At 44.0% G+C, this 14,802-nt stretch overlaps 1 protein-coding gene across 1 annotated transcript in view; it reads left to right on the top strand.

Moving 5' to 3' along the window:
• Nucleotides 1–784: 784 nt before the first annotated feature.
• Nucleotides 785–14,802, top strand: part of ntn4 (netrin 4) — a 31,275-nt gene continuing 17,257 nt past the window's right edge. Inside the window, exons 1-3 of the mRNA XM_026147475.1 lie at nucleotides 785–1,640; nucleotides 3,306–3,859; nucleotides 11,504–11,782. Of these exons, the coding sequence (XP_026003260.1) occupies nucleotides 1,595–1,640; nucleotides 3,306–3,859; nucleotides 11,504–11,782 (879 nt within the window). The 5' untranslated portion in view covers nucleotides 785–1,594. The remainder of the gene's footprint in view (nucleotides 1,641–3,305; nucleotides 3,860–11,503; nucleotides 11,783–14,802) is intronic.

The following is a 14,802-nucleotide window of genomic DNA, read 5'->3' as shown; positions in this document are numbered from 1 at the left end:
ATCATGTCTTACATCGCTGCAGTCTGAAGCCAGTGATGCACAGCAACACCTCACTTTCATCTGATTTCTGATGATTCACTATAGAGAACTTTGCATTCTGGGTAAAATTTCAAGTTTCTTAAGTCTGTTTCAGAATGGTGACTCTTCAAAGCAAATTACAGCATATGAAAGCTTTCCTTTTTTGTGCCTACAATTTGATCCTGGACTGATCTTCTAGTTTTGATTCCCTCTGTGCCCAAATAGTTTCCCACTGTCATTTTGTAAGTCTTGCCAAATGTAAAACCATTTGTTTTCCTTTTAGCTCTCTTGAACATATAAATCCTTTTTTACTGGCAGTTGTTGCCCCATCACAGTCCTGTGAGAAAATAAGTACATTCCATGATTCAGCAGCTTGTGGAACCACCATTAGCAGCAATAACTTGAAATAATTGTTTTGTCTTCCATTGTTATGAAGGACTTTTCAGATTTGTTGACAATTGGTTAATCAAGTGCATTTGATCAGCACTTGGGTGCTACATACCCTCTCAACACCACCACCAACGGAAGCAGTGAGGTAGGTCTTCATAAAGAGATGTGAACATTGAAAACACAGTTTCAGAGGTTAAAACTGTAAAATATACATTGTTGGGTAGTTGACCTGAAACAATGAACTAAATAAAACACAAAAGAAGCCACATATTTCTAGTTTACTGCGGTTTTCAGATGCAGGTAATGCGTGTTTTGTCATCACATGACTCGTGTTATACTGTACATGTTTGCTATTAGCCGTTTACAGTTAGCTTGAAACTTCCACAGCGTCAGTCACGTTTTTTTTTGTTTATTTGTTTGTTTTGTTGTTGTTTTTTGTCTCTCCACAATCACTAGATCACTTCCGTTTTGTTTCCCGATTTTTTTTTTTCATCTTGTGTTTTATTTTTCTACTTGCTGGTGTTTTCTTAGGTTGGAGTGCGTTTGAGATGCTAGTCATTAATTGAAAGTCATATATTTAATATGAGCATCCAAATTTGCATGTCAAGAAGTGAGGAAATGCGCCTTTAAAGGAAGTTTGGACTCCCTGAACTCCTCATAAAGTCCCCCCCGCGTGGTCCCGGGTCCTCGTGCCGGGACCCCGCTGGTGCGAAGATGAGGCTGGGAGCACAAACTGGAATGTTCCTTTAAGTCGCAGAAAAATCCGGAGGGAGAGGCGGAGCTGGCGCACAGCGCTGTCACCGCACCTCCTCTGCGTCTCCGTGCGCCCTCAGAGGCAGATCACCGCAGGGAGATGAACCACGCCGCAGGTCCCGGAGCAGCAGACGAGCCAGGCAGACCCGTTCACTTTTCTTCCTCCTCTTCGGCCCTCCTCCTTTCTCTACGGGACACCTCACACCGTCCGGGATCATGCTGTTCCTTCATACGGCTGAGTTATCATCGCCCTGTTGGATCGCAGCTGAGTGAAAGAGAAAGTCCACACTGGAGCTGAACCCTGCGCACTTGCCTTGTTTTTTTAAACTTTGCCACTGTGGATGAGCTCCCTGATTTCTGAGTAACTCCAGCGGATTTTCTGGCTCGCTTTTCTCCCCCACATATCTTGGTCTATTCCCACAGCAGAGGAGATATGTTTTTCTTGTTCGTGGTCAGCCTGGCTGTGTTTTCAGATGCAGGTCAGTGTGATGTTTTTTTAAAAAAAAATTTTTATTAGGGGGGTTGCCACTGGGGCAACAATGTCTCCGTGGCAAGTGCAGCAATGCAGAACTCCCTTGAAATTTGGGGCAATTTAACCTCTCACTGCTCAGGTTTAAGATAATTAACACACATATGTTGAAAGATGATCATAATCAGCTTTTATATTAACCTCCAGGAAGAAAGAGAACAATAGAGGATGTGTCCCATCCTCAGTGTTTCCCTTTCAAAGAGCAGATATTGTGATTTATAGTTGAATAATTGAGTTATTTCTGATTAAAGCATATTCAATTTCCTGTAAAACCTGTGATTTTTGTTATTTTACATCCATTTATTCTCTCCCCATCAACACTGTGACATAATTCATATGGATCTACCGCCTAACAAAGAAAATCCACCTATAAAAAGTGCAAATATGCAATAATTCATCCTGTAAAATGTAATGTGAGCCTATCTGTGAGGTCTTGCACATGACAGAAGCAGTAGAGGGCTCCAGGTTTTAAAGTAATAAATCCACAGTGGGGATGACACTATTTGCCCGGAGGGGTGGAGTGGGTGGAGGGTTAGGGTTGTAGAGCGTCTGGAAGGCGTCTGAATGCTGCTCATCGTCCCCGAGCTGCCAAACTTTATCTGTGTCAGAGTCCACGCTGCCTGCGGTCCGTGGCAGGCAGGTGCACAATGCCTCTATTATCCTTTTTGCATAACATTTCCGATCGAGGTAAAACACTTGACTTGTGTACACACACACAAATACACACAGCCCATTTCTCAGCTGCCCCACTCACTCTCAGACTGAATGAGGTGTGTCTGTTCACTGTTCTTTGGCTGGTTTGATTTTTGGTCCACTGACACCGAAAACAAAGCGTTAGCCCAGCTTTAGTTTCACACTTTGTTTTTGTTTGGTTTCTGTTCGAATGAGAGTCCAGGAAAAGTGAAAGTAACCCAATAAAACCGGGAAAAGATGCAAAACAGGTAGAAATACAGACAGAAGAGGCTCAAAGATGTTAAATATACCACTGAAAGAGCTGCGAATCATCCAGAATGTGGTGAGAAAAAAGACCACAAATGGACAAAAACTGCCACAAAGAGAGATTGTGTCTTTTTGACAAACAGAATATTTAAATCTAAGTATAATAGGAAAATGTTTAGTTTTACTGGAAAAATTGAGAAAAATATTAATTTTCTTTCAAGATGATCCAAGGCTCTTTGCTTCTTTTTTTTTTCTTTTTTTTTACACTAATGGGGCCAATTTTGTAGATGGACTGATATGTCTTTATTGGGTGATATCTACCCAAGCAGATAATTCCGGTTGGATTTAATCTGGTCTTTAAAGTATTTCCCCTTCTCTTTAACTCATTTTACTTTTGCCAATAGTCCCAAAGAAACTGCTGATATTGTTTTTCTGCAGAGTAAACTGGACTCGGGAGAGAAATTTTACTTTTAATGATGGTGTGAGAACCATTATTTTTAATATTTTAGTCAAATAATCCCACCTACATGGCCAGGTGTTGGTAAAGGTCAGTGTTTTGTTTTGGGGTTGTTGGGTTTTTTTGTTTTTTTGGGTGGAGTAACCCTTTAAAGTGACTGAGGATGGTGTCATGTGAGTCCATAGTAAAGTTCCTTCTCTGCAAACCTTCTTCCTGCAGGTCTGTCTGAGGTGGTGTTTAATGGGGGCGTGGCCCCCCGTTGTGAGAACCGCGCCTGCAACCCCCGCATGGGGAACCTTGCCTTGGGTCGCAGGGTGCTGACGCAGACCGTCTGTGGCAACAACGGCAGCGAGCTCCACTGCTTCTACTCCGACCCCGACGCCAACCTGGCCTGCAGCCCCACCAAGTGCACCAAATGCAACGCCGGCCTGCCCCACCTGTCCCATCTGGCCGGGGCCATGTCCGACTCCTCCTTCCGTCACCCGAACACCTGGTGGCAGTCGGCTGGAGGGGTGGAGTCGGAGACTGTGCAGCTGGACCTGGAGACGGAGTTCTACTTCACGCATCTCATCCTGGTGTTTCGCTCACCTAGGCCTGCCGCCATGACTCTGGAGCGCTCGCAGGACTTCGGGAGAACTTGGAGGATGATGCAGTACTACGCCACCAACTGCAGCGCTGCCTTCAGGCTGGAAGAGGGAAAGGCAGGCATTGGCCAGGATGGCGCCACCTGCACGTCCAAGTACTCAGGCGCCTACCCCTGCAACCGCGGAGAGGTGAGGCGATGCTCCAAGTCTTTAGGGGGTTTTTATGACATCAGTCACACTGAACATGAATAAAGAATTATTCTATTTCAAATCAACTCTAGCTCCATATTCCCACAAAGCAGGAAGACGAGCAGGGTTAATTTGCATATAATCTCTGAATATGAGCATGCAGAATCTGTAGGGATCAGTAAAGCAGTTTAGAGACAAATGGGAATCTCCGAACCATCAGCTGTCATCTGACTGCAGTTTAGCTTTCTAAACAAATGCGTGAAATGGGACATTTTGGCCTGGATCTCTCCCAGAAACCCCCAAAATACTGGCTCCTGTCCCCAGAATGTGTCATCTGACTATGCTCCAGATCCAGGATCCCAGCATATAACGGCAATGGAAAGAAGAGAAGCCAAACATATCTCTTACACAGTATTCAAAGACGGGGTATTTTTTTTATCTCCTCTTAACACAGGAGCTTTTATAGAAAAAAAATCCCCTTAGGTGCTGCCAAAATGGCTCTGAAACGTCAGGGCATGGACCTTTGGGGGTTTCCTGTGGGTCTGGCACTGAGGCGCTGGCAGTGGAGTCCCGTTGGGGGTAGGGCTGTTGATTGGGCTCGTTCTGGTGCATACTGCAGATGCTTGATTGGATTGGGATCTGAGGATTATGTGTATCTTGTGTTATGTGCTCGCTTCTGGTGGGAAGTGTCTTGCAATTGGAGCTGCAGTGTTTAAGTGGATGGGATGTGTCAAAGTAACATCGATACCAGCACCCAAGGTTCCTCTGTGCCTTTCACATGCAACTGCTTTTCTTAATTCAGTCACCGAGTCCTGAAATGACTCTCTGACCATGTCTTCTTAGTTTTATCAGCCTGGGTCTACTGCTCACAGCCTTCTAGTAAATAAATCTTTGGAAAAAACATAAACTGCACCTGTATTGCATTAACAGAGCTACATTTCTAGCAGACTGCAGAATCATTTAAAGTGTCTCTATAACCTGGTTGGGGTCCAGTTTGGGAGTATATGTCAAAATAGAGGTTGTGTGAGGTTTATTTTCATAGCAGATCTCAGAGGGATTTACAGTCTCTGTGATGGATAAAATTTAATGTTTCAGATTGCAGCAGCACAGATGGGACTCACTGGAATTAAATTTTGATTTTGCTTTTTCTGGACATTGTGCATTAGATGAAAGTCGCTACACGCCACATTTTATTGGACATGAAAGAGAAAATTATTATATTTGGCAACATGTTTTAGCATTTGTGTGTTTCCATTTTAACACCTGCCGCAGTCAGTTTACAAATGGTAAATGGCCTGTATTTGTATAGCGCTTTTCTAGTCCCTAAGGACCCCAAAGCGCTTTACACAACCAGTCATCCACCCATTCACACACTGGTGATGGCAGCTACATTGTAGCCACAGCCACCCTGGGGCGCACTGACAGAGGCGAGGCTGCCAGCCACTGGCGCCACCGGGCCCTCTGATTTGAAGGATGTCCATGGACGAGAGAGTGTAAAAGGGGGGGTGCAGTGCACAGAACCCACATTACCAAGTGAGGACATGAGCAATAATGGCCGGGTGGAAGGTCAAAGTTTGGTACATGAATGAAACCAAAACAAACCACTTTAATGTAACAGATGTGGTGACATAAGTGATATCAATTTATCCACTTCTGTAACTAAATACACCTGAAGAACCAAAAAGGCTTGAAAACCACATTTATATACACTCGTCATGGGCATACATTTTCATGGGAATTATGAGCTTTGAGTGATGTCTTTGAACTGAAAACAGTCCTCATCACGACTTACATTTTGACATCTAAGTCTCTGTGAAACTCTGAGACCTTGGTTTTATGGCTTGTTGGTGGTCTCATCTGGTTCTTAAAACACACAATCCAACACATTTTTAAACCCAAAGTTTTCTTTGTTGGTTGTTCCTGACAAATAAGCAACCCGGTGGTCTCTCCAATTTATACACAGCAGGTACAAAGATGACCTAGAGCGTAGATCATTTCCTTCTGAAATCATAATGATTACAGCCTCAAGAGGAAAATAGTCAATCAGGGAAACCTCATGAAAGCACAGCCTGAAGCAGAAAAAAGTAAAATTCTGCAGGTAGATAACAGCAACAGTTTGAAGTTTAAAGGCTGCACTGTTACTGTTCTTCGACTGGCCTGCTTTCTTTCTGGAAGCAGTTTTGATGATCAGATTTGTATCAGGTCTCGAATTCCCACCTTTCCTCCGAGTCCAAACACCGCCAGCTTGCTCGGATAGCAGGTTAGCGCAGGTGGGAAGGAGCGCGGATGCACACCTGCAGGCCTGACAGACTTTCCTGCTCGTCGTGCAGCTTTTTTCTTCCTCCATGAATGAAGTGCTAATGATGTCACGGGTGACAGGTAAAGCGAGCTACTTAACAGCCAATCCTGAAGGGCAGCCTCTCCATCATTTAACCCCTCCTGTTGGAGCAAAGTCAGATCTTTCTGCAGTAAGTCACGCAACATTCAAGAGTCACACAGCACGCCGAGCAGAGGGAAAGCCAGGTGGGGGGAAGCTCCCCGAGTGCATGATTGAGTGTTTAATAGGCGTACTTTGACTGTAGCACGAGAGGGCTTCCTGCACTCCATTGATGTTTAATTGAAGCAGTGTGTGTTGGGAGCTGCTCTGCAGATGTGTGCTGAGGCACATGCCAAACCCGATGCTGTGCCGGGCTCCCCTGCAGCGCTTTCATATAAAATGTGGACTCTTCCCTGCTACTCTGAGGTGTTTCCGTGAGGCTCTCAGGTCTTTTTTCCCCTCTCCATCTCCTTTTGTGCGTGAAGGTTTGAAAATAGCAGCTTGTTTTCCGTCTCCTGCGTCTCTCCGGCTTGTTTGGGTGAGCAACCTGTGCTAGGAGCATGACCTGTTTGCCCTTTAACCTCTCCACTGATGACCCTGGGGTTGAAAGAGGTTAAGTAGTGCACTGACAGACCAGCTGCTGCTGCTCAGCTGCTCACACCGTCTGTGCACCTTTTGGTTTTTGCTTCTACATCATCTCTACTGACAGTCAAGGTCACGACATGACAACAAGCCTTATTTATGTATGTACTGTACGAATATAGAGCTTTATTCCATGCTAATCTCACTTGTTGTCTCATAAATACTAAGTTCTCACAGTTATGTTCATAGTTGGCCTGCACTCAGGTACTATTTCAATTAAAAGTCAGAAACCTGTTAAAATATATATTGATAACAGTACCTCAGGGGGCAGTAACATACATGTGGCCACCCTCACAGGCTGCAGAGAAGTAAACAAAGCAGAAGAGACATCGTGCGTGAGTGGATTCATGACCTCACCACACAATGGGTCTGCAGTGGTTGCTTACTATGAGTGCAGAGTTTCAGATTTGGATTTCTTTTCCAGTTTTGATTTGAAAAAGATCACGAATTCGGCTTTTACTTTTTTTTATAATGAAGGGTTCTTCAAAAAGTCCTACTTTCACTTATGCTTGAAAAACATCAGCCACTTTGCTTGTGTGGGAATTGTTTTGTCCTCTTTCACTACGGATGCACTAAGATGTGACTTATTCCTGACCTCCTTCTTTAGGGGTCACCACAGTGGATCATCTATCTCTCACCCTGTCCCTCACATCCTCCTCTGTCACACCAACCCTCTCCATGTCCTCCTTTGCTACGTCCATGAATGTCCTCTGAGGTCAACCGCTTTGCGTCCTTTGTCCAGTAGATCCATTATCCCTCCTGTGCACATGTCCAAACCATCTCAGCCTCTCTGAGGGGCACAGGGAACTTTTTGGAATAGACCAAACCCTCAAGGTTTGCCCACACCACGTTGCCGATTATACGCAAATTCCCAAGGCTTCAATAACACCTTTATTTAATTTGAGCTTTGTAACATTTACTGGAACCTTTACTTGTTGTTTTCAGGAGGGTCCAGCTGCATATTGTGGCTGTTATCACAAAAAAATGAATAACTTGAATAACTTTTTAATCAACTTTACATAAACTCACTTACCGTCAGTGACCGCTGAACAGACATGCCATCGCTTGTCTTTCATGGAGCTTTTTAGATGTCATATTGGACTCTGGTTGCGCTTAATGCACTTAAATTGACAAAAGAAATTAATATTCCACTGCTGTTTTAGATTATTTCTGCAGAATGAAACTTTTTTGGCTTCACAGAGTACCGACCCTCCTTCAGAAACAGAAATGTCAATGAAAAAATGCCACTGCGCTAAAATATAAAGCAAGATGAATAGCAGACGCATCAGCGGAGTGATGTTTGATTGTATGCATGCGTGTGATTGCGGTGTGTGGTTTTTTTTTTTGTTTTTTTTGGGGGTTTTTTTGCTTGCATGTGAGTGTCTGAGGCTGTGTGATGAGATAAGTGAGAGCTGTGGTGAATTTTGGGGAGGGGGGGGTCATAGCTGGGAGCGATTACAGGCAGCAGGTATGCTCAGCTCTCTTCTTCTCTTCTTTCACCCGCAAACATGAAAGCATGTCATCTCATGTGTTGAAAGCTGTTCGTGTTCACCTGTAATGTGTGGAAAAGGTGGTCTGTGTGTGTGAGTGAGGGAGAGAGAGAGTGTGTGTATTCAGAGCTGCTTGTCTTATTTATGAGGTCAGCTGGGCTGGAAGAATGTCAGTGTTTGTTGTCCAGACTGACCTCCTTAGGGAAGAGAGAGGGACGCAGACCAGCCGACGCGCACGCGCGCACACACACTCATCAGTGCCCTTTCAGATAAACACTTACAGTAGAGGCTCTCCCTCTGCTCTGTCTGCTGGGAAGGAAGTGCTGTTGCTCTGATGGATGTTGGTACTGTTGACTAGACACCCATCCCCCCTACTCCGTCTTTTTCCTTCCATCAATGCCCATTGTGCCTGTTTACCAGATTACAGTCCACAGTGCTTTGATGGAATTAGGCCTGTTAAAGGCAGGCTTACTTTAAGTTTGCAGGCTGAAACAGGAAGAAAGGTTTTCAGTGAACCTGCCGCCTCACAGAGCCGGAAATTTGTTACATAGCTTAATGGCAGGTGGAAAACTTTCCCAAGTGCGGTATGAGGTTTCAGCACGGCTTTCAGCTTCCATAAGTGTATTAACAGTTGATATCCTGCAAAGTGCAAAGACTCTCAGTCTACATGCAGACTAATGCAGACTAACCAAGTTATTTACGCATCAGTTTGCCCCCCCCTGACCAAAACAGCCAGTGCAGGCATATTTACACTGATGGTTTTTTGGTTTTATTTTTTTCTAAAATGTTTGCTGCGAATGTAAGTTCAATAATACATTTTTTATCCTCAAATCTGTCATGTTGGATACAGGAATCTTGTGAGACATGCATGGTTTAACGATATATTCTGGTCTTTTTGACTATTTGAAAACTCATATTTCTGCCAGCTGTACTTATGTAGAGCTCAAATGAACAAAACGTGTATCAGCTCATATATGCAAAGCAAGTTTATTAAAAAACAAAAGGTTGATTATGTTCATAGGTCAAATCAAATCACATCAAATCACTTTTTATTGTCACATCACATGTGCAGGCACACTGGCACAGCACATGCGAGTGAAATTCTTGTGTGCGAGCCCCACAAGCAACAGAGATGTGGTCATTCATGTAGTATGTGGATGGGTGGCCCTGTGCTGTGTAAGTAAACCAAAAAAGATAAAGCAAAGTATAAACCCAAATGACAGTTGACAGGTGAGCAATTAACTCAAGTCAAAAACATTACCGTAAGTAAGCCACTTCCCTAATTCAACTAGTAACCAAAACCTGGAAGTAAACACCCACAAGCCGGTTGAGCAACACAATTTTGTTTTTTCTATCAACCGGGGCTTGCCAAAGGGTAACCAACCAGTCTCTAGGCCTGCATGACTGGGGCCTGAAACAAATTTAACAGCTAACTTAACAGTAATAAGATGTCAGAGCTGTGTTCAGAGCTTGAGGTTGCAAATTTGAGTCGACTAGTGGCACGTGGTATTCCACTCAATAAAGGATGATATGAAAGGGTTCTTGAACACAAACCTTTTTGTCTTGCTAGGATGTATCCTCAACACAAACCTGAGGAGACTGTGGCTTCATCTCTGTGTGTATCATGGATTAAGATAAACATGGGTGTCATCAGCATATCTATAAATGTCAATATTTGTTTCCCAGGGCAGCAGTAGTAAAAGCTCCAGGCGATGCTGATTTGTGTTGTCAGCGTATGTTTATGTGCATGTCGATGTGGGTGCATGTGTGTGCTGGTGTTGCCGTGGTGTCGCTAGGGTGTCGCAGGCTTTTGTCCAGCTCTGAGTTATGTGGAGCTGCATCTCCATCCCCGCCTTTGTCTGACCCTGCTCTCCGTGCTCTCCCGCGGACCAGCGCCCCTCATCCTATTTGTCGTGTTCTCTTAATTGCGGACCACAATGCTGTGACCTCGTGACCTTTTCCAACAACAGGGAAATTAATAGTGCTCCTCCCATCACACTCTCCGCCAGTCATCCAGCCAATCAGCAAGCAGCAGGGTTGTTTTTCTTGAACCAAAGAAAAACAATCAGCTGCACACAAACACACACCACTCACACAATGATATCAGTGACAGCTCGGCACACTGCAAACTCACATGCTGCTTTCATAGTGAGAGTCGGGGCCAACAGCAACTTTTTCATCTCGACGACAGCAGCGGCGATGGTTGCCAGTGGCAGCAGTAGCCATGGAGATGGCAGCCCATAAAGGGATCTTCAATTTGAAGGATGTCCATGGACGAGAGAGTGTAAAAGGGGGGGTGCAGTGCACAGAACCCACATTACCAAGTGAGGACATGAGCAATAATGGCCGGGTGGAAGGTCAAAGTTTGGTACATGAATGAAACCAAAACAAACCACTTTAATGTAACAGATGTGGTGACATAAGTGATATCAGTTTATCCACTTCTGTAACTAAATACACCTGAAGAACCAAAGAGGCTTGAAAATCACATTTATATACACTCGTCATGGGCATACATTTTCATGGGAATTATGAGCTTTGAGTGATGTCTTTGAACTGAAAACAACAATTAGGTGCACAAATAATACAAATATACACATACTCCCTCACGAGTATCTTTTTTTTTTAAATGCCCCTTAGCAAGTTGCAAGTATGTTTGGAGGAGTAAAGGTGAGGCTTTCAAACCAAGAACACTATAGCAACTGTAAAGTATGGTGGTGGCATTATGCTCTGGGGCTATCATCACTGATATTCATGTCCTGTATATACACCTAATGAGACCCGCAGAGCAGAGCATGCATGACTTTAAGGAAGGAGACAAAGTTGCACCTCAAACCCTGAAAATCTACAAACGCCTGTAAAATGTATTTTAAAATCTGTTCTAATGTGTTTGTGGTGGTTAATAAAATAGGAAGAGTATACCTTTGAAGCTGTAAAATAAGTTGGAAGACATTTTCCATGAAAGACGTCCCAGGCAATGAGTAGCACATTTATCCAGTTAGATGTAGCATGAAAAAGGTAAACCCGTGTCAATCATTGCTGTAATTTCAACGATGCATGTCTTACAAAATGACTTTTTAGTTCTATTAGATCACAGTGATGTGGGTAAATAGAGAAATTTCCATTTTTTGGTGTTTTGCTCATTTAATTTTTGTTTTCTTTTTGTTTCCTTGATTGTCTCTTTCTAAATGTCAGGTGATCTACCGAACCCTTCCGAAGTGGGAGTCCGTGGATCCTTACGGGCTGAAGGGCCAGCAGCAGCTGAAGGTGACCAACATCCGGATCAGACTGCTGAAGCATCAGAAGTGTCCCTGCCAGGCCAAAGACCTCACCTCCGCACACGAACCCCTCCCCACCCGACACTTCGCCATCTACGACCTGATAGTGAAGGGGAGCTGCTTCTGTAACGGCCACGCCGATCAGTGTGTCCCCATGCCGGGATACCAGCCCATCAGAGACCGGACCAACCATGTGGTAAGAGGAGAGAAGTTAATGTTCTCGAACTCCGGTTACTGCCTGTTTTTTGGTTGTTTTTAAATCTTTATCAATTCCAGTGCTAATCACACCACTATTCACCTTCTCTTTTTTTTCACACACGTACATCTTTTTTTCTGTTGCTAGTCTCACTTGTTTTGATTCTTCTGACCACGTAGCCACACGCCATGTGCTCGTTTTTTCACTCGCTCTCGAGAAATCAAGCTTTGTTTCCCTTCATGTTGGCAGTCGTGTTAAGAAAACAGACTAAAGGAGTGGTCACGTTCATTCCCTCCTGCTTCCTCTGCTCTTGACTCCGGCTGCCGCTCTCTGCGTGATAACAAACGCAGGAGATGGAGATGTCGGTTCAACCTGCGGTTTAATGGTGGTGTTGATGCGAGCGAGTGTGTCGATGAAGGTGTGAACTGACAATGTTTTTGCTGGAGATCAACCTTAAGCATTTCAAAGCCAAGTTCCTATCACGGCGATCTCCACAAACAAACACAGCCGGACGACTTTGAAGCCGAGCGCCTGCTCTGCTGCAATCAGCCATGCCTGACAGGAAAGTGAGAGTTTCCTTTGCAGCCTGTGAGCAGAGGCCTTTACACAGATAAACAGTGGTACTACATCAAAGCTGTAGCCTGTACACGAATAAAAACTTATTTTCTTCTCACTAAATGGATCATTTTAAGAGATAAATTTTGTTCGTTTGATCTTACTGCAACAAACCACTTACACTGTATTTGCAACCCTTTGTGGTGCATCAAACCTGCCACCCCTCATCTTGAATTTCATTTAAAGGAAGTAGATGAGTTTGTAGGAAGCCAAATCTGGTGGGCAGATTCTTGGATTGACCCCAGAAACCTACGGCTTCCTTGACACGTCTCAGGACTTTAAGTAGAACTCTTCTTTAACAATCTGACACTAGCAGGGCACAACCCTCGTCTTCTTCACACTCTTTGTCTTTTTCTTCATTTTCATCTTCATTTTATTCGTTTTCATTGTCTTCTTCATCCACGTAATAATCTTCATCTTTGAAAATAGAAGTAGAGCTTCCACCTCAAGCTCTACTTCCTATTTTGTTTTTTGTTTTTCTGTTAGTGCACAACCAGAATATCAGAAAAAGTGAGCATCATCCCTGATCTGATGCTCACTTTTTAGGGTTTAGACTGTAACCTTTGTAAACTTGGTCTCTGGATTCTAGCCAAGCTCTCATTGGCAGTGACGTGAAAGTTAGGCCAGTCTGATACAGAAGGTTTCCTCTTTGTAGTAGTTTGAGATCCACAGTCGTCACAGGTGCGCACATGCAGGTGTTTGGGGACTGATCTAAAGATATTAGCAGTGCTAGAAGAGGTCCAAAGGTGCAAAAGGATAAAACTTTTTAAAGAAAATCTGACAAACTAAACCATTCTTTACTTTACATGGTTCCATCTATCCCTTTTCTATCTATTTATCCGGGTGTGGGCTCCAACCACCACCTCCAACTCTCCAGGGGGGTCGTGGTGGCATTCCTAAACCACCTGGGAGGCAAAATCTCTCCACTGTGTCCTAATAATTGAACAATCCTAGCCAGATGCTGGAACCACCTCAGCTGGCTTTTTTTACGTGGATCAAAAAACTCCCTCCTGAATGACTGAGCTCCTCACCTGATAAGGTGAGCCCAAGCCTTCAGATGAGCCTCACTTCCACCACTTTTATCCAAAATCTAATTCTTTCTGTCACTGCCCACAACATGTGGTCAAAGGTGATAGCAGTAACATAGATTGACTGGTAAATCCACAGCTCCGCTTTAAGTTCTCTCCCATTCCACTCTTTCCATCCTGTTAAAGAAGACCCCAAGAAACAGCTGCTCCCCAGTGAAGTGGGCACTGCTGCGTCCACGTATTATCCTTTTAATTAATCAGTCAAGCGGAGCATGAAATGATAAAGTTATATCCCCTTGAGACATGCAGCTGAAAAAACCCAGAGTGCTAATTTTTTAAACTGATATGAAACAGCGAACGTGTTCGGTATTCCGTGTGATAAATGAATGAGGTCGTTCGAGTGTGTTTTTATTGCTGATACGAGCATTTTTGCCATGAATCTGGTGATAAACAATTTATTGGCCACAGCTCTTTCAATCTTTTAATCTGACTGTTTGCATGCCAAGAAATTCCAAGTAGCTCCGCTGAGTATTTTCATCAGGATTTCCTCCATCAGTGGGATGAAAAATCGTCTGAATAAGACTGTAAAAGGACAGGGCAGAAAAACCCTCCTCTGCATGCTAAGATAATTACAATAAATCATTCGAATGTAGAATGGTGGAGAATACTACTTTTTTCTTTTTTCTTTTTTTTTTACAGCAAGTATTATTCTAGCTGCACGTGAGCGTTACAGTTCGAAGTGTAAATCTGCCTTAACGGTCCTCACAAAATTACCTCAGGTCATTGGAGCGTGATTGCGCTGTGTGCCATGCGGGAACGTTCGGTAAACACACAGGTGAGGTTATATAAACGCATTTTTGTCCCGCCTATCAGCAGTTTGTTTTATGTCTCCGTTTCGAACCAGAGCTGCTGTTTCTGACAAAACCCAAACAAGCAGTGCTGCACAGGACAGGAGATGAGGGCAGAGATTAGTGATCGCTCTGAGAAAGCTTTGTGTGTGCGTGCGTGTGTGCGTGTGTGTGTTGTTATACATTTTTGGGGTTCTTCATACTGTAAACATGTGCAAACTTCTAAATTTGCCATTCTGTGTGCTAAGCAAACAATGCAGTATTCACTTCTCTATCCAAATGTGTACTTTTATCACACATGGTGTGTGTGTGTGTGTGTGTGTGTGTGTGTGCGTGCGTGCGTGTGTGTGGTGTGCACGTTTTCTCAGGCATGCAGTGTTTTGTCTGCTCTAAGTGTGCCTGTTTGGCGTAATCAGCAGAGAAAGTGGCTCTGATAGTCACTGAGAGACTGAAGGGTTGCTCTGTTTGTTGGTTTTGTCCTCCCGTCCACCCACAGGAGGCTTTGTAGTTCTGCGTGATTAGCCACAAA

The sequence above is a fragment of the Astatotilapia calliptera genome, chromosome 17, assembly GCF_900246225.1.
Source record: "Astatotilapia calliptera chromosome 17, fAstCal1.2, whole genome shotgun sequence".
In the NCBI taxonomy this organism is placed as follows: domain Eukaryota; kingdom Metazoa; phylum Chordata; class Actinopteri; order Cichliformes; family Cichlidae; genus Astatotilapia; species Astatotilapia calliptera.
The sequence above is the reverse complement of the archived record's forward strand: the minus strand, read 5'-3'. Positions and strand labels throughout refer to the sequence as shown.